Raw genomic sequence first — 21103 nt, 5'->3', positions numbered from 1 at the left:
CATATAGAATAGATATAATAGTTATAAATTTATGTAAAATAGTTCCTGGTAAAGTCAATTCAAGTCACCCGTCACATCTGTGCTAAAAGTATCTCCATTCAGCTGGAGGCAGGTGTTAATTTTAATAACCTACTATTAAACTGTGTCTGTTTTTGTTGCTCTCATATATAGTTTTTAATTTAACAATACTAAGCCGGATGATTGAGTAAAATAGTGTGGTTCACGTCAGTGTTGTAGTCGAGACCAGCTCATTCGAGTCCGAGTCCAGATCGAGTCCAGAGAGGGTCGAGTCCGAGTCAAGACCGAGTTCAGAAAGGGTCGAGTCCAAGTCAAGACCGAGTTCAGAAAGGGTCGAGTCCGAGTCAAGACCGAGACCAGAGAGATTGGGTCTGAGACAAGACCTAAAGAAATCTTCAAGAGTATGTCAAATGTTTGGTGGAAACAATATAGGTTAAAAGGGCCACATAGTATGTGGTGTAAAGGTAATTTTATTAGTATTATGAAGTGTTACTTGTCAATATTAAGTGCTCATTTTCACACAACACCGTTGTACCACTATACACATCCATATAACCTTTCTAGTACACATAACATTACTGTACGATTCTATATTGTAATTCTACATAACACTTCTAGTACAAGTAACATTACTGTACCACTACACCTGTAAATGTTCAACTGTAACAGCTTTTACATAACTTTTAACCTTGAAGCTTAACTAATGACTGCTAATATCCTTACAATGTCTTGGATTATGTGCACTTTAGATGTTGTGAAGATTAAAGATGGGCATAATTACTTTTCAAAAAAATAAGTGAGGAGACCATCCAGCTACCCAACCAAGCACGATGTGGTCTCATGATCAATCCACCCCGACTAAAAACACTCTCTACTGGCGCAGAGGAAGCGGGGACTGACAACAGTTACCATTTCATCACTTTCTGTAACAGCAACGGATAATCAAATGCTAATTTCCCTGGATGGTGTGTTTTAATGCAGGGTAAAATACACACTAGTCGAAGTTTTTTTAGTTACGTAGGCAGGAGGGTAACTTAAGGCCGGTGACACACTGGCTGCGTGGCGTCTCTACTGCGTGCCAGAAACGTGGTGGCTGCTTCGCGTTTTCTGTGTCTTTACACACCAGAAGCGTGTTTGCACGCGGCGCTTGGCGCGCTGCTGCGGCTGTAGGTGACATAGAGAGAGGCCGCGAAAAAAACAGGCTCTTTATTTTTTTTATTACAATATCAAATTTATTTTTTTATTTTTTTTACACACCTACTGATAAGACACCATCAACAGTATTGATGGCAAAATAGAGTATGTTTGACAGGTGCAATATTTGAAAATCGATCATTATTAATTTATTTTTAAAATTACATTTATATCTGAATTTATGTCAACCTATAGACTTTCAAATATCAAAATGTCATGAATTAATATGTATTTGTGTACAAAATGACATATAAACATATTTTCCTAGTATATTTTGCCTGGAAACGTTTCCAACATGCACGCGTGTCGCGTGAAAAATAGGCGTCGGTTCTATTTCTAGCATGCGCGCCTGGGACGTGCGTCTCACGCAGGCAGTCTGCAAGATCTAACCTGTTAACATGGGAGCCGAATTAAAAACAGACACGCCACGCAGCTGAGGCGCTTGCGCCATGCATCCAGTGTGTTGCTGGCCTAACGTCTCACGTCAAAAGAAAATCACCAGTCATTGGATGTGTCAATCATACATCAATTTAAATAAACATTAACATACAGTAATAATCATGAAATATTTGGATTGGGACTCGAGTGGACTCGGGCATAAGTCCGATTCCTAATATGTTCGAGTCCGAGTCAATACCGAGTCAAAATGCACACGAGTCCATGACAAGACCGAGACCATTAAAATACGGTCTCGAGACCGAGTCCAAGACCGAGTCCGAGTCTCGAGTACTCAACACTGGTTCACGTAGCAGCTTAGTCCAGCCGAGAGCCACCCCGAGACATTTTTACAGATCTGATCGAGACAAGCTGATCAGAGCTGATGGTTTATCATATTAGGGAGTTAAAGGTGTTTTGCTCTCTGTCTGTTCGTATAGGAGTGTCAAGGATAGAGGACACGAGAGGATTGTGTTGATGCTATTGTGAAAATCAGTCAGTTAACTCATGTTGTTGTTCTGACATTGTGTTACTAAACTCTCTATTAAAAGTCCATAAAATGTTTTTGTTGTTGTTGAGATCTCACTATATCTTCATTTTTAGTGTAATGTTGCCAGACTTCTGACTATTCTTGTAAAATCTGTCCAATTTACAGCCTTTTCTGTAAAAGGACTGCTCGTTTAGACGGTGAAGCGACCATCTAACTAAAAGACCATCTGCTAAAAGATATAATTTGCTTGCTACTAAGTGGCTTGAGTATAATTCTTGGAATTCTTTCAAAGACTGGATGCCATGGTCCCTGCAAATGTTGGCATATCCAATGAGGAAATCTTCTTCAGTAGAAAAATCAGTGTATCCTGACACCTGAAAATGCATATGTGCAAGCCAACTGGATTAGAACGGGCTATTTCAGCCAACTTTAGCTTTGTGTGTTTGTGTGTGTGTGCGCAGTACGCATCAGGTCGTAAGTGGGCAGTCAATGGGTGTTTTGTCTGAGGCTGAGACTACTTGACACCCTCAATGTCTTCCTCAAGGAGTTTGAAATTGTGGTGCTGCAGTTTAAAATGGTTTGCTGTTGAACTCAATTGATGCATGTCCACAGAAACTCATCTAGTTTTGTGCGCTTACAGATGTGTTTTAAAGTATGGACAAACAGAAATTGGCCTTTTGACCTTCCTGGCTTTCTGTGTGTGTATGTTTAGTGCATCTGCGATCTGAGCAACCTTGTCTCTTTCTTTCGTCTGAGTGCCAGAACATTAGGCACTGTGCCCCAAAACCCAGCGCTGGGGCCTGAATATGTATTACCACTGACTGCTCTTTCTATTTCAATGCTTTAACTCTATCTTCTCCCTCTATATATGCATAATCCATCTGTCAGTCCTTTTATTGGAGCTGTATTCTGTCAGATGTCCTGAAACACTCCTCCTTTCTGCTTGTGTATTAGTTCCCACAGAGGCCTGACCTTGGTTGGATGCCAACAGGAACTTGCCCTGCCCTCCTGCAATTGGTTAGTTGCTAGACGTCCCCAATGAAAGCACAAATTTAGCCACTGCCCTGATCTGACCCCAGACCTCCTCGAGAGACCAATCAGCGTCTCTCTTCTTTCCAACTCTCTCTCTCTCTCTCTCTCTCTCTCGCTCAGTCTTCCATTATGTGCATCTGTGGTCAAGGGTTATGCTTAAGCATCTGAAATAGTACTGTTTTTGGCCTTTTTTGTCATCAAATGACCAGTAAAGTGTGTTCATGCCCGTATGGTGTGGGGTTTAAAAATGTATGTTTTGAAATTCTGCTTCTCCTGTTTAATAGGTAAGTAACTTGATTTACGGAGGAGTTCTTGATTCTGGGAGGGTTAATTACCCAGCGGTCCATCAGCGTCTTCTCTAAAGCAGCTGAATCAAACTTGCCATCTGTGAACGCTCCTGTCTGTCCAATTCGAGACATCAAATTTCATGAGCAATACACGCAGTCCTGGAAGCAATACTTCAGCAGAGGCATAACTTAGACCGATAAATTGGCTGATACTTGACCATTTTGTGATGTATTATTTATGTATGTCTCATTAAATTGTACTATAACCTCTTGTACTCTTGCTATATAAATCTGTAAGATGTGTCAGTTTTCTACTTATCTAAAAGACAACATTTGTAATTTGTTTTAATTTAACACAAATAAACTAATGCTTGGCCACAAAGTTAGTTTATTTATTTATTTACTTGCGTGACAATTTTGCACATTTCCCAACACCCCTTATCCCCCAATTTTCATTATTGTAAAATATGTGAATGTCAAATTTTCAAAGTGTTAATGCATCTAAAATACATTTAAAAATATGTAGTGTTACATCTGTGTAAAAAGAACCTGGAAGAGGACATGTACTCAATTATCACATTTCAAAAATACATGTTTCTAAAACTGGCTTTTTTTCCCCTATAAGTAAAATATAGTTATCATAATAATTATCATTATATTGACCATTCTGCTGTTGGATACCAGCAGCAGCTATTGCAAAGTAACTGTGACTTAAGTTCTGATTTGAAGGGCCTTCCTGAGGCATGTCTTTGGTTGCCCTTCCAGTGCTCCCCCATTGCGTAGATATGTCTGACTGTCACAGTTGAGCTGTGAACACACAGCCATTTCACACCATGTACACACACCTGCACACACACAAACAAACAGCAGCAGATTAACCGGCAATGACTTGAGCTTCAGCTGCACTCGACGGACAGAGAAAAGAGGAAAGATGCTTCACTGGAGAACGAGTGTAACGCTTAGGAAGAGAGGCTGTCACACTTGATAGAGTGGGCTTGTCACTGTGCAACATAGAATCTATTCAGCTCTCCTTTTTTTCGCTCTTCCTCACTTTTTGTGTTATGCATTTCTCTTCTCTCCCCTTCTGTGTATGAAAGCAGTGACTAAGGTGAAATCCTCCAGTAAGATTTTGGCCGGCACATCTGGATTCAGCATCTACTTTTTTGTTCTTTATCCTTCTCTTCTTGTTCCTTTGTCTTCTTTTTGTTTTGGTTTCTTCACTTTCTTGTCTTGTTGTTTTTCCTTCTCTTGTAGATTCTTCAATTCTTATTCTTGTACCTTTTCATCTTCGTCGTCTTCCTTTCTCTTCCCCTTGTTCTCCTCCTTATCTCTTATCTCTTTTCTCTTCTCTTATTATATTTTCTAAATACCTTCCAGCATTGCTTATGTGAACCTGATCCTGCGGGTCAGCTGAAACATCTGCAGTCTAGATGGAGTGAAGGTTTGGACATAATAGCTAAAAAAAACAAATGAATTCAAGGATGTTTAAGTTGCTTTGAGAGAAACCGCAGGAGAGTGAAAAATCACAGAATAATCAGACTGGTTATAATGCACAAATTGATGGAGAGCAAGATTATAGACCTTGCCAGATAGGCAGAAAAGCCTCTTAAAAAGAGTATTTGGATTCAGATTAGTCTATGTATGAGATGTCTCGCAGAGATTGTTTTTGCCTCACTCTAATACTTGACTGAATTAGTGCTTGTTCTACATTGTGGTGAAAGTTCCTTCGATTCCTTCCACCTAATCAATTTTTGTGCCAATATGCTGTATTTCTTTATTTTTGTGCAGAGAGCCAGCGGGCGTATCGCTTCGTACAAGGAAAAGACTGGGGGTTCAAGAAGTTCATAAGGCGAGACTTCCTCCTCGATGAGGCCAACGGCCTGCTGCCTGATGACAAACTGACACTATTCTGTGAGGTCAGTGATCCACGAACAATCATATGCTGCACTTCTTTTCATAGGTTTATGGTGTAATACTTATCAAAAGTTTGGAGTCTGTAAGTTCTAGTCTCATACTCGGCCAGGTTGCATTTTTTTGATCATTAAAACACTTGTATTGTGAAGTATTATAACATTTTCAAATAACTTTTTTCTATTTTAATCTATTTTAATATATAATTCATTCCTGTGATTATTTTTTAAGCAACCAATACCTTAGTTTTTAGTCTTAGTTTTGATAAACAAAAAGTTAAAACAGAAGGTAGTTCAAAAGTGACATTAATCCATCCATGCTAAATAAAAGTTTTGATCATCTTACTGACCTCAAAGATTTGAATTGTAGTGTGCGTAGGGAAGGTTTTTAAAATAAATAAATAAAATAAAACAAATATTTGAATACACTGTTGAATTTGCACTATAGTCACAGACATTCAGACGGATGCTTTTAGTTGTAGCGCGTTTCTTTTTGTAACTTTTTTTTTATTTTTTGGGATACTGCTAAAAAGGTTGTTTAGATAATGTGTTAGAAACAGTGATAAAAAAGTCTCAAGGTCCTGGTTATATTGGGCTGCGCTCCATCTAGCTGTTTTAGAACAGAAGAAAGTGCTTTATGTAAACACTCCCAAAGAAACCTGTCTGATAGGGGTCAGGTGAACCTGAAATCAACTTATTTATACAAGGTTTCCTTAAGACTAATTAGTCTGCTTGTCTTGAAAATGTGTAGTTTTACACATCCTAATCAAGATGGACAAACTTTCCTTTCCTCTCCTCTTCCTCCTCTCTGCTCTCTTCCTGTGTCTCATTATTATTTCTCAGCATTGCCTCCTCCTTCCTTCCTCCTTGCACCATTCTTAACTCAGTTTCCTTTCTCATTTTTTTTTTTGCCTACATTTGAGGTGTTTCTCTCTATTTCTCCGTGTTCTGTTATGCACTTTCTTTTTTAGGTGTTATCTCCTTAAATAAGGGCCTGAATATACCTTTCCCTCTCTCTCGCTCTCTTTTTCTCTCTTGTTTTAAGGAGAGGGGTCCCATTAGAGGTGAAATACTTGGTGTTGTTGTGGCCGGTGAGATGGAGGGATTTAATTCTAATTCTGGTTTCTTTTCTCAGCATTTTAAAGATTGCTGAAAAATCAGACTAATGACTCGTCAGTTTTAGCTAATGATTCATTGACTTTGGTAGCAATTTTCTCTTGTCCGACCCACCTTTTCCTTTTCTCATTCCATTTCTCTTTTTTTAATATTGTTCTTTATATTCTCTCTCCTTCACCTGTACTTGCTTTCTCTTTCTTCTTTCTCTTTCTTCACCTCTCCATCCTCCAGCAGGTAGATTGCTCCTAGTAAATAAATGAGCTCTACACTTCACTCTCTCCATCTGACAGCAGCCATCTTTCACTCAGTGCAGCCATATGCCACACTGATATCTCTGAGATCCACTACGGCTGCAACATCTGCTGCTGATATATATGTACACACACACAAAAGTTTAGAAATGGTAGCCAGTTGGAGTAGTTTACTTGAAAAATGAAAGTTTTTACTATTTACTCACCCTCATACTTTTGCTCTAGCATCTTTTTTGAAGCTCAGAGCCTTAGTCTCCATTCTTTGGAGTTGTATCAGAATGAGTGATTACAGGAAAGTACATTTCTTCAAAATTTCACCTCAAGATTTTTTTAATGTTCATTTTTTTTATTGGTAGATTCCAATGAATTCATTTTCCAGATGTTATTAGGCATAAAGCTAAAAGGAAACAAATAAAGAAGTAACAATATAAAATAAAGTTGAATAGCAAATATAATACAATAAGTACAAAAAAAAGGATAAATTATTGATATGAGTTAAGAAAAAAATAATAAAGATGAAGCAGCAACAACGGTGTTGATATTGTTGATTTTGAGTTGCCTCAGACTTTTACATTGCACTGTATGTTCCAAAGAGGTTTGAGTGTGACATGAATGTAAGGAAATGGTGATAATTTTCTTTTTTTGAGTGAACTTTCACTTTAAGATGAAGATTCTGTACCTTCAGCATCTGCTTTGTTCCTCTTCACCCTCAAAACACAGAGGGCTCAGCGGCGATGTGATGGAGGGAAGCAGAGGGACAGGTAGAAGTGCTAAACCGTGTTACCCTAATTAAAGTGCAAGAGGATTTGAATGAGTTAGTACTTAACATTTGAAAGTTTGACTGTAAACATTCATATTACATATGTGACAAACTGATGCGTTGCGATCTTCTGAAAACACCTCAAAATGCATTCGTCTTTACCTCAGTGTTGTGCTTGTTGCATCTCTACAAAGGGTGCTTTCAAAGTCAGGAGTCCCTTTTCACGGATGTATGAGGTCGGTGGTCTCTCGACAGAAGAGTCAGCCCGCATGCATACATAATCACAGACAGTTCAGTGAGATGAGGCGTGGATGCTGGTGTCAGAAGGAGGGAAAGAGAGGAATAAGATCAGGTGAAGGAGAAAAAGGGTTTGCGATCAGGGCCAGACTTGAACAGCTTGAGTGGAAATGATGCGTGTAAAAGCGTATGTGTAGTCTGAAACAGAATGACTGCATAAACACTAACTCTCTGACACAAACGCACAGCTGCTTGCCTCTCTGTTTGTCAGGCTCTCTCTCTCTTTTTTTTTTTTTTAGGATGCAATGAAATAAATTGGACACATAGTTTTGACATCAGATATGATATGCACCGTTTCTGATAGTTTTGGACATTGACCAAAATCCCAAGTAATTTTATATCAAACTAATGATATGTCATGATATAGTTATTTTTGCTTTAAATTTAACCTCAATATGATTTCTATATTACACACAGAGGTGGGTAGTAACGAGTTACATTTACTTCGTTACATTTACTTCGTTACATTTACTTGAGTAATTTATTGGGGTAACCAATACTTTTCGGAGTATATTTAAAGATGGGTACTTTTACTCTTACTTGAGTAAATTTTTTGGGAAAAATCTGTACTTTTACTTAGTTACTTTGGGCGACGTTCCTCTCGTTACATTATCTTACCGCAAGAAATGTTATAAATGCTTCAATTTATTCCAAACGCGCCGTCTACTTTTCTCTGGGCAATGAGCGATGCCCATTCGTGAATGATTCATTCTTTTCAGTCAATTCTGTTCAGAGGCTTGATCAAACCAATTGGCAAACGAGTGAATTGGTTCATGAATCATTTTGAATGATTTGTTCAGTTCCCTGCCGCACACGCTGAGGGTCTGAAGCGGTTCACTCAGAGTTGTAACTTTTAAGATCATCAGCAGCATTGAAAACGGGGCTATGGAACTGCACTGAACTGAAAGCAAATCTGCAAAGGCTATTATTTGCTTGCGATGGAGATCCTTATTAGATGAACACCGCGTGTGCTGTCTACTGTTTAACAGGTAACGTTAATAACTTGGGCTACATTCGATTACAGTACACGATACCACTGTGACATTAGTTTGTTTTACGTGTAACTTATAACAGAGGGGAACCAAGTTGAATGCAGCTTCCAAAAGACCAAAAATAGCCGATTAAGATTTTATTAATTTTAATACAATCACACCGGCGTGAGTACGTTCATCGAGTCATATCATCAGCTGCTAAATTCAGATCTGTGGTCGCTTGCTGGCGCTGAGCCAGAGACAGACGCGTTTTTACAGAACTGCGCATTATAACCAATCACACACGATTCTGTTGAGCTTTTGAATGCAATGGCCAATCAGAGGTGTTCCGATGAGTCATCGCTGAAATGCCGGTGCTTCCTTCACTTGCTCACTGACTGAATACCTCTTTCTGGCGAATTCTCTCGTCAGAAACAACAAAGTGCAGATGTGTGTACGAATCTATAATTAAGATATTGGTTTCACAGTGTTAACAGTTTCAGTGATTTTAATGGGAGTTTCTGAGAGTGATTGACTCTAGACTGTCAGTGAAAATTATCTTTAATAATGTAAATGTTATTTGCTCTCTTTCTGAACAATGAAAGATTAGTAGCAATATTTATATCACATTAACTTTCAATGTTAAATTCACATTTAATATAAAGTCAGTCGTATTAAAAATATGTTATGGCATGACACCTATATCTGTTACTTAGGTAAACAGACATGGTTTTATAGTAAATTACATAAATTGGAGTAAAGGCTTATGAAATGTATACATTTATATACACACACACACACATACATACATTTTATCTATATATCTAAATAAAAATAGGCTCAGTATATATGACCTAAAGTAACTAGTAACTAACTACTTGAGTAGATTTTTTATCCGATACTCTTTTACTCTTACTCAAGTAACTATTCAAGACTAGGGCTTTTACTTTTACTTGAGTAAATATTTCTAGAAGTACTTTTACTTTTACTTGAGTAAAGTTTTTGGGTACTTTACCCACGTCTGACTACACAAGGTAGCAGTGCATTTTTGAATGCATGCCGGTGGAATTACACAGTTGCACTGTTACCCAGCAGCTGTAATCAACCGGGACTGGAGTGACATTCAGAACACACTTCCCATTACAATCAATGAAACTTTTAGAGGTAAGAGTGCAGGCTATTGTTTTCTGCTTGGTATCAATAATAAAAAAAAAAAGACTGGACTCTGGGTAAACGACAGTATGAGTCTCTACCAGCTGATCTATTTCTACCTCCACACGCTGCTGTATGTATATATAGTCCAGCTGTATTTTGTTTTCAAGAGAAATGGAAAGGAAGGAATCGTGTTTTTAATAACATTTGCTAGACTATAATAGCTGTGTACACCTGCATCAGTGTGTGCTGATTTTGTTACAACTCTAAATGAGATGGCATAGAAAATTCAGCAATGCTACATTAATGAGCAAATTAGCTTATTTGATGTGATTTATTTTTATTTTTATAACACTACTTGATATTAGGCCACTGTCAAAACAAACACATAATAGCTTTGATAGATTGAGAGACATCTGTCTGTCTGTCTATGTACAGACGGACTCAAATCTGTATTGTATCTGTTGTGTTTTTTATTTGGGAAATGTTTAAGGTAATTCAAGTATAATTGTCTCTTTCATTGGTGTGCAGTGGGGGTGTGGTTGTTATTAAGATTTGAAGTGAGAAGATACAGTGTGGTAATTCTCTAATTAAAGTGTGTGTAAATGATGCAATGCTTGGTTTGATTAATCAATGAATTCATTAGGACCTGGACAAGCGCATTAGCATGAGTAGTCAGGACCGCCACTGTGTATTTATAGATGAAGGAAGTCACCTGGAATTATTGTTTCTCTTTTTTTGTTTTTTCATCTCGTCTCTTCCTCTTTCTGTCTCGTGTGCCCCTAATGAGTGAGTGATGAATGTCCACACATGGGTTTCTCTCAGCGAGTTTGAGTGCGTGTCGCAGGTTCATTAATCAACTTCAGCGTACCCACACTCATTTACACCCTCCTCCCTCATTAGTTTCTGTGTTTAGATTTACACACAGTAAACAGTTCAGTCATACTTGAGTCCAGACAGCACAGAGCTGCTCATTAAACTGATGAGCTTGACTTTAAAGAAGTGATCCTATTTCTAAGGCTGAAGATGAAGTCTTGTGATTGTAGACCGACAGATAGACAGAATCCCTGTCACTTATTCACCAGCCTTAGGACATATATTTCCTATTCATTTTCTCTATAAATATCTTCAATAATATTTAACTCTTTAATCTTCAATAATAACACTCGGGCCATATGATTTATGAATCATGATATTACAACTTTATCATGTCATGAGGCCTTTTTGATCATGTTTTGTGTTAGTTTGAAATATAAAAATGTTTTTTTTAATATATATATACACACACAAAGTACAGACCAAAAGTTTAAAGTATAATACATTTAAAAAAATATATATTTTAAATTGTAATAATATATCACAATATTACATTTTTTTCTGTATTTTTGATCAAATAAATGCAGGCTTGATGAGCAGAAGAAACTTCTTTCAAAAACATTAAAAATAGTAATGTTTCCGAACTTTTGGTCTGTACTGTGTATATATATATAAATAATAGTAATGAAATCTCATTAGGCAGAACCATCTGTATTCAACAGGTCTGTAAATGTAAAAAAAAAAAAAAAAAGGTTGGCTCATCTGTCTGTGTCTTTTGTTCTTTATTTTTATTTTATTCTAGCTTGAAGCTCTATGAATGCTGCTTAGTAGACTTTTTTTTCTCTCCTGGTGTGACTTTAGTTCAGTAGTTTTAATAGTGGTTTATGATGTTGTTTGTGGTGTTAGTGCAGGTGTTTTGGTGGTTGTTTCTGTTGTTTTGCTGGTATTGCAGTGTTTAGGGTAGAATTGATGTGTTGTGATGCCCATAACAGCTTGTTAGTTTTAGCTTTATGTACAGCAGGAACGGTGAACAGGAAATAGTTATGTTTTTTTTGCTCCCAAACCTGTCTTCATCTTGCTCGTTTTCTCGTCCTCTTTCCTTGTTTGTCCCTCTCCTTCTCCTCTGCTGTCTTTTTTGGTTTTCCTTTAGGGGAAAGTCTGCTCCTCCATTAAGAACATACAAGGGTCCTTGACATTTTAATTTCCTGTTTGTGGTGCTCTTTTACCCTCTACTTGTGTGTCATACTCGCTCTCCTCCATCTCTATCCATCTCATTCTCAGTCCCTTTCAATTTTCGTTTGTCATTTCACTCTTGTCGACTTATAATCTCTGATTTTACCTCACACTCTTCACCTTTGAGCATTTTTTGAGATCACTTTGCAGAGAAATGTACAGTTTTCCTGCATTACATTAACAGACTTTTCAGATTAGAAATGAACATTGGGTACTTGTCTTATGATGCTGTAGACGGGTTCACAGGTTTTTCTCATTAAAGAAATGTGCCTTACATGGCAGTTAACTTGGTGTGAGAGCCTGTGGCATTTCAGCATGTGTGTGTGACTCCTGGAGTGAGATAAATGAACCTACTTATGTCTGCGGGAACAGGTGGCTAAGTCAGCATGGTGGCCCGCCACACACACATACACACGCTTACACACACAGACCAGTAACAAATTGAGGCAATTTGTGTAAATTAAGAGATAACTAGACGGCTGCCCTTGTTGAACAGTCGTTGCAGTGTCCCCCCTGAGCCACCGTGATCAAGATCTACCATATTGGATCACATATGGATGTCCTTAAATGAGTCATTAAAATAAACATAAAAGTTAACCCTGTACACAAGGATGTCCTGTCTTTAAAGTTTGGTTGGCTTATGTGTGTGTGTGTGTGTGTGTTTTGATGGCCATTACCATAAGCAGGGTGTCTAATAGAAGATTTGATCCATAATTTATGTAATTATATGTTTGCTGAGTGCTTTCATTATTATTTACTCAACATTTACTTGTCAGAATTTCTGATGCACAGCACTGATTTGGATTTGCTTGTGTTGTGTTAGGTGAGTGTGGTGCAGGACTCGGTGAACATCTCGGGTCAGAACACCATGAACATGGTGAAGGTTCCTGACTGCCGGCTGGCAGATGAACTCGGAGGACTGTGGGAACATTCCAGATTCACGGACTGCTCGCTGTGTGTCGCCGGTCAGGAGTTTCAGGCACACAAAGCCATACTGGCAGGTAAAAGTGGGAAACACACACACTTGCATGCATTTTTTTTTTTTTTTTTGAGATTCACATATTACAAAAAAATCACAACAAATGAACATAAAAAAATGTCATTAGCAAGTTTATTATTAAGTTGTTGAAATCGTGTCACTAAATAAATCTCCCTTCGTTTTCTTTCTCGGTGTCTGTGTTCAAAACCAAAGACAGCGGTCTTATTGCTCAGTCAGTCAGTCACTTAGCAGACAGCTCTTTAGTCTAAAGCCACCAGAGCTTTAGAGATAACCAAGTCAATATTTAATGCAGTGCCGATATCTTGTTAAAAATGAATCATAAGTTGAAAATGTAAATGTGTTTTCAACAGTGAGAAGTGAACTCAGCAGTGAGTTCTGTCAGACATAAAACTAGCGCCCCACACACGCAGGATTGTGGGATATCATAGGCAGCGAAAGAAGCATCTGTGCTTTCCTCAGTAATCGACCAGACAGAGGTATCTTAGACATGATGTTAGTTAACATACAAATCCTTTCCTAGTGATGTGTACTGCCTGAGAGGGCAGATTTTTTTAGGTTTGAGAAGCTGTTCTCTCTCTCTCTGTCCCGCTGTCGCTCACGGTGAGGCGGGATTCCTCGTTATCTGCCTGTACCTGGGAGTGCTCATTAATCGCTGTGGAGATGGAGCTGATCGGCTGGTGTCTGAGCTGTGATTATTAGACTGTGTGTGTGTGTGTGAGGGACTTCACACACTCCTTTAAAACGAGTTAAAGTTGCCCTAGACAGATCTGACTCCATATTCTGACTGACTGACAGAGAGTGTGAGGTCTGAGGTTAATCAGACAAATGGATCGCCAATTGCACCAAGGCACACGTTGTCTGAGGAACAACTGTTAGATGCTTTGTTTTTGATGTTGATCGCTGAAACGTTTCCTCTGAATCTTTGTTCACCATCCCTTCATAAGATTGAACAAAAAAGCACTTTACAAATAAACCGAATTGATTACATCATTTGCCAAGCTTCATGAAAGCAGTACTTTTCCTTATAAAAGAATTGACAGTATTGTAGCTTTTTTCAGGTTTTTATAGTTGTTTTTTTGCTTCATATCAAAGTTTGTGATGATGTGATTCATCACGGAGCTTGTTGCGTTGATTCATGGCATGAACTCTTTTTCGAAGAACATTTTGAAATTGCCTTTGGAGAACATGAATGGGAAAAATACTTGGGGAATCGAGGCTGCTGAAAAAGTGTTACACACTATTATAATTACCAGATTTGTTTTTTTCAGACATTTTTGTTGTTTATTAAATCTTTCTCTTTCTCTTTCACAGCACGCTCTCCAGTATTCAGTGCTATGTTTGAACACGAGATGGAGGAGAGTAAAAAGGTGAGCCTGTTTCTTTATTTTTATTTTAATCGCACCTTCACTTCTATCTCACATTTTGTCTCATTATACTTCAAAAGCAGCGATGCAAGTCCCATCCCCATCCCATCCCATCTCATGTGATGGTTTAGACCATCACAATCACAGAGGCCCTCACACTTATGTTCACGCACAGCTCGATGTTTTTCATGCAAGTGTTTTCCTGACGTCTCATTTCTGCAGTGTTTATGTGTTTCTAAGTATATTAGCTATCTCCCAGCAGCACTCAAATCCATCCTACCTGTCAGTGGACTAACTCTCAGTCCAGCTGTGCGTTTGGTCTAATACCTCTGCATTTACAGAATTGCTCAACTGTACCATCTTCCTGCTTGTTTTCAATAGCCGATCATAAATCACTATGTGCCATTTTTCTTGTATGGCTTTTTAATATGGCAGTTGTGTTAGGCCTGGTATATAATCAGAGCAGTGGAGTTTGTTCAGAGAGGTGTTAAAGATTGCGTGTGTAAATCGAGAGGGTAACCCATGTCTGTTTAAATGAAGACAGTATGTTATTTTTAGGACTGTAAAAGTTAACACTTGCAATTAGTGAAATGTTTCAAGTCATTTATTTAATTTGACATTCATTTTTTGTAATGTTATCCAAGTAATGAACTCTAATATATATATATAATTTTTTTTTTTTTTTTTTTTTTTTTTGCAGCAATGTTGTTATAGGTAATTACAATTGTTAAAACTATTAAAATAGTTTTTAATTCAAATAAAGATTAAATAATACAATGCAAATATTAGATTTAAAAAAGTTAATCGAAAATGCTGCATTGAACTAACTAAAAATAAGTTTGAAATAATAAAATGTATTAAAAATAAATCAATAATTGAACTGAAATTTTAAATTATTTAGATCCAAAAGTACATATTATAAAAAAGGAAAAATTAAAGCTACTTCAAAATATTAAGAACTCCAATATTATACGAATTATACTAAAATGACACTGCTTGCCCCTTACACTTCCCCTAACACACTTCCTGTTGTTCCTCTTATCATCATCAATGATAGTCCCATGCTTCACCATCTGCTGATTCGGTATTCCTCTGTCTCTCTCTTCCTGTCGTATCCCCACTTTCCCAGAGTTTCATCATGCACCGTTTTTTGGGACAGGATGTGCTTGCATTTGGGGTTTGTGGAGCAGTGAGATTTCCTGTTGTTCCTTTTACTTGTGTGGCTTATTAGCTTTGTGAAGATCCATGCAAATGTGTGAGGCTGAGTTTAGTGTTGAGAGAGAGAGAGTGTGTGCTTAATAGATAAATGATGGGATCTGGGGCTCAGTTTGTGTGAAGGCACGTGTTAAAGCGAGTGTGGCCACATGTACGTGTCACTGCACGTGTGTGTGTGTGTGTGTGTGTGTGTTTGTCAGGCTTAGATGATGGATGGGTCTCAGTTATTTGGCTGTGATGTGTGTAGAATATTGATTGATTTGATGGTCCAATTGAGAAAATCTAAAGAGAATTGAGAGGAAATGCCTGATCAGAGAGAAGGAGTAAACAGATGAGCCTGTTACACACACACACACACACACACACACACACACACACACACACATATATATATAGGTACCGAGAAAACTCATCTCTTGTAATGCCTCCATAGCAGACATCATGTCAAAAGGACAGTTTTGTCCATACAGTGAAAATCACTGAGGACCGAACACCTTTGACTTTTATTATACGGACCCCCCCCCAAAAAAAATACCTTCTTCTTTTTGTGTTCCACAGAAGACAAATACACCACTGTTTGAAAGTTAGAGGTCAGTAAAATCTATGATGATGATTTGGTGCACATTTCTTATAAGTATTAATGTTGAAATCAGTTGTGCTGCTTAATATTTAATTGAAACTGATATTTTTGGCGGATTCTTTGAATAGAAAGTTTAAAAGTGCCGTTTATTTGAAATAGAATATTTTGCAACATTATAAATGTTAACTGTCGCTGTCGATCAATTGAACATTAAATAAAATAATGAATACCTTAAAATCTTACGGACTTGGATGGTAATGTTTGGAATTATATGATAATGAGTGCATCTTCAGTAATACTTTAAATGATTGAACACACTTTCACTATTAACTAATAGCTTTCCCTGAATAAACTCCTAATTTGCTGCTTATTGATAGTAAGATATGTAGTTGTAGTAGTTAGGTTTAGGTATGGGGTAGGGTTAAGGGATCTAGACCATGTTCATGCAGAATAAGGCATTAATATGTGTTTTATAAGTACTAACAAACAGCCGATATGCTTGTAAAATGCATGCTTATAAGCAACTAGTGTATAGTGTTCCTCAATCTAAAGAGTTGGCGAGTTTTCATGTTTGGAAACCTGTACCTGTGTATTGTGGGTCACAGATTTGAATAAACAAAAGCATCACCACAAACCTGAATGTTCTTAGTGACTCTTCAGCTTCACCCAGGTAAATGTGTTGCTAGTCTTTATGATGGTACTCATATTGAAACTAAAGGGCAAAAACTGCAGTCTGCAGGGGGAGGGAGGTAAAACTTTGTTAAAAGTGTGCAGAAAGCCTGTGACTTCAGGCTACACAGACTTTTATTTTCTGTAATAGCCTTTAATAAATAGTTCTGTTTGCTTTTGAGTGAACTTTTTCATTTGACCTTGCTGTGTTTCTGTGTCTGTGGGTGGGTTGGAGTTCCTAACCGTTGCTGGATTAATTGGTTTAGCTGTGATGGACGGGCCGGGACGGAAAAGCCTTTGTTACCAGCACGACAATCAACAAAGCGCTTGTGCTCCGGCAGCCTTGGGCACAAGAGAGAAACTCTCACAGCCGTCATTCTGGAACGCTGATCAGGGCAGGAACAAAAAAAGAATGAGTCTTTCTGAGCTAGACATTAATTAGCTTTTTTTGAGTGACTCTGTCCTTTTGTGTGTGCATATGCTCTTACACGGTGGAGGTCAGCGGTTGGGTGAATTTGGTGTAGGGTGTTCAAGGGACACCGTAGGAGCTCATGAGAGGAACGGCCAGACTATTACGATTACGTCATGATTTACAGCAAATTCAACAACCTGAACGGCATCATTTCTAATTATACCCTATTTTAACCCTCCAAAAGCACAGTCAGTTGACTTTGTCTAATAATAATAATACTTCACTTTGGGTTCGTCCATCAAGTTCCAAACATAAAACATTGCTGTCTGTGGAAGTTGAGGAGTCTGACCTGACGTTCTGTGAGACTGACTGTGTGATTGACTGGGTTCTGATGTGATCTGTTGTCTAGAACCGAGTGGAGATAAATGACGTGGAGGCTGAGGTCTTTAAAGAGATGATGTTCTTCATCTACACTGGCAAAGCACCCAACCTGGACAAGATGGCTGATGACCTGCTCGCTGCTGCTGACAAGGTGAGTAATGCTCGCACACAAGCACCACGTTCAGCTGAATACAAGCCAAACAGCATTTCCTCTTCTCATCTAACAACAAAAATGTGTGTGTGTATATATAATGTATTTTTTTTATCTCAAAATATTTGACATTTAATTGACTACATATATTTTTGTCTTCACACTATTGCATTCACATCACATTAGTTTTCTTGGCAGACCAGAATGTACATGTGTCGTAAGCTTCAGCAGCTAGCAAAACATGCTAATCTTATTTTAAAACGGAGCCAGTATCTGCCAACAGCAGTTCAACATCTGCTTTGTTTTGACAACACAAGCTCACAGACACACTTTTTTACTGAAGTGCAATCTCTCTGTCTTTAGTATGCTCTGGAGCGGCTGAAGGTGATGTGTGAAGATGCGTTGTGCACCAGTCTGTCTGTGGAAAACGCAGCAGAGATTCTGATCTTGGCCGACCTGCACAGCGCTGACCAGCTGAAGACACAGGCTGTCGACTTCATCAACTAGTGAGTGGTCAGGCTAGGAGTCCAGATTTCACTTGCCACACCACAAAAACAAATATAAAAAAAAATAATGAAATGATAAAAATGCAATAGATAGATTTTTTTATTTTACTAGCTTGTTCAGTCTCTCTTTGCAGCAGCTTTATTTGGACGGTGTAATTTTGAGTTCATTTGGGGGATGGCAGTAACTTGGCTGGCGTGAAACTGGACTGTGGCCATCTCATTTCAGCTCTCTCTTTCCCCATCTCTTTACAAAACACCCACCGCCTCAACAACAGCAGAGACGGAGGGGAGATCAATAACACGGGCAACACAGAAAATAAACGTGCACACCAGCACCCCCTCCCAAACTGATTCGTCCTCTCTGCCCTTCTTTTCCTGCACTCATTTTTGCTGCTTATGTTATTGGTTTATGTGCTCGTCTTTCTCTTCTCAAATGGTTTTACTGATGCACATAGGAGTTTTCCCACAGCGCCGGGCTCTGTCCAGCCATCACAGGACATTGACTGCTAGTGGGAGCATCCCCAACGCTCAGAAAAAAAGAGAGACATTTTTACTAATTAATAAAGTCAAAACAATACAGTGAAAATAGAGAAGTTTTCTATGGAGTTGTCCTTGGTTTTTGAACACGGTAGCAAACATGCATCATGGCCATTGTAGTCCAGAACATATGACTCTTATGATCTGATTGTTTTTCAGTTCCACGTCAAATGTGTGTCAACTTTTTAATTTAAATGAAATCCTGTCAAACATACAGCACACAAGATTTTGGTTCCATAAAAGACATTTCATACAGTGCTTAATCTTGGTAGTTTATATATATATATATATATATATATATATATATATATATATATATATATATATATATATATATATATATATATATATATATATATATATATAAAATACCAAGATTAAGTATAAAAATATATATATATATATATATATATATATATATATATATATATATATTAGTAGAGGTGCTCCGATCACGATCGGCCGATCGTTATGCGTATCTCATCAGTAAAGCCGGTTTTCTAATCAGCGATTAATTCCATCAGGTGCGTGATTTCACATAGAGCAGCTGTTACTACACAGAGCCGTTGTTAATAGAGAAGATGGGCAAATCACGTTAATTTTCAGCGTTTATTGGCCCATCTTCTCAGTTAACAACGGCTCTGTGTAGTAACAGCTGCTCTATGTGAAATCACGCACCTGATGGAATTAACCGCTGATTAGAGAACCGGCTTTACTGATGAGATGCGCATTAACGATCGGCCGATCGTGATCGGAGCACCCCTATATATTAGTGCTGTCAATCGATAAAAAAAAAATTAACTAATTAATCGCACAATTTTTTAAAATTAATCGCAATTAAAAGACTGAAACTTTTTGGATATGTAAATGTAAAATGTAAATAATTAATGTAAACTCAAGACAAAGAAACTATTTAAATTCAAAATATGATTGTTTATTGGAATTTTTGTTTAACTTGTAACACAGATTTTCTCATGTAAACAACATACCTGCAATAAACCATCAATATCCTCCAAATTAACTGTTGGCTTGAAAGCCATATTTATTAAAGAAATAAAAACACAGGCATGTAAGTACCATTTGAATTTCAAAACAATCAATGCCAATAAAAAACTAAAATTATTTCCATGTTGAATTCTAAGTGGACTGCAAAAAAATTCCAAAGTATAGTCATTGCCAGTGCTTTAAGTGGGCCTGTACGCACCAGTACTCAGTACCGCCACTTCCAAATATAGCTCTTGAGCGTACCGCCACCTCTCCGTGCGCCCAGAACGTGCTTGTAGCGTACCGGTACGCTCATTTGGACATCTGTTTTAATAGAGGTTTTAACCTTTTACCTGCACTGCCGATTTTCAGAGCGCCCTTCACAATGCAAGCTTCCTAATTCATCCCACCCAGAGCAGAAACTACATTACCCATTCACCCTTAAGTTATACAAGTGAATAGCGCATGTGTCGCTTTTCCCACTGTTAAGTGTCAACAACTCAACGTGGCCGGAGAAGGTGTGTGAAACTCGTTGTGAGTTATACTAAAGCAAAATCTTGAGTATTTATTGTCTGATAAACATTAAAAACTGTCTTCGGAGGTTGAGTCGTCCTGCAGCCCCCGCTGGCTGTTCATTGGCTGCAGCATCTTTTTTCTAAGTTCTAAAAAAATACCGTAGACGGCAAGGCACAAATTTAGATATTAATTTATCTAATTAATCTATAGCCTATGCACAAAGACAATATGATCTTTTTGTCCCCTTTTTGTTTTAAAGCTTGATGAAGAGAGAGAGCGCAAGTTGCTGCAGCTGCGAGTGATGCACGCGTACAGGAGTGATTGACAGTTCGCGGCACTGTGTACAAAAAATACTCCGCTACACAATTATTTTGTTATTTTCGTTTAAGCTTATTAACGTTAGCGTTACAGAAAGGTCTGATTTACGCACTGTTACAGTCATTGTTTTTTTTGTTTTTGTTTTTTAAACAATGACATTTGAGTTCATGATTTTGATGTTGCTGTTTCTTGTGGCAGACTAAATGAAGAGTAATGTTTCTTGTGGCAGACTGAAGAGTAATCCGGCAGAGTTTTATACTGAAACTTTCCGTCTAAAAGTCCTTCCTTGGTCTTATCCATATTTCTTTGCACGTTGAACACACATAGGCCACAACTGGAAATAAAAAAAAACTGCAACCGCGTTAATTGCGTTATTTTTTTTTAACGCGTTAAATATTTCAAATTAATCGAATGCGTTAACGCGCTAATTTTGACAGCACTAATATATATATATATATATATATATATATATATATATATATATATATATATATATATATATATATAT

At 37.8% G+C, this 21103-nt stretch overlaps 1 protein-coding gene across 2 annotated transcripts in view; it reads left to right on the top strand.

Annotated features, from left to right (window-relative positions):
- The window catches only part of LOC113044233 (speckle-type POZ protein), a 64279-nt gene that overhangs the window by 41313 nt on the left and 1863 nt on the right, over positions 1 to 21103 (top strand). For both annotated transcript variants that reach the window (XM_026204019.1, XM_026204029.1), the window contains 5 exons: positions 5245 to 5372; positions 12786 to 12963; positions 14274 to 14329; positions 17612 to 17734; positions 18098 to 18240. In XM_026204019.1, coding sequence (XP_026059804.1) covers positions 5245 to 5372; positions 12786 to 12963; positions 14274 to 14329; positions 17612 to 17734; positions 18098 to 18240 — 628 coding nt within the window. The remainder of the gene's footprint in view (positions 1 to 5244; positions 5373 to 12785; positions 12964 to 14273; positions 14330 to 17611; positions 17735 to 18097; positions 18241 to 21103) is intronic.

Source organism: Carassius auratus, chromosome 3 (genome assembly GCF_003368295.1).
Source record: "Carassius auratus strain Wakin chromosome 3, ASM336829v1, whole genome shotgun sequence".
Lineage (NCBI taxonomy): Eukaryota > Metazoa > Chordata > Actinopteri > Cypriniformes > Cyprinidae > Carassius > Carassius auratus.
The sequence above is the reverse complement of the archived record's forward strand: the minus strand, read 5'-3'. Positions and strand labels throughout refer to the sequence as shown.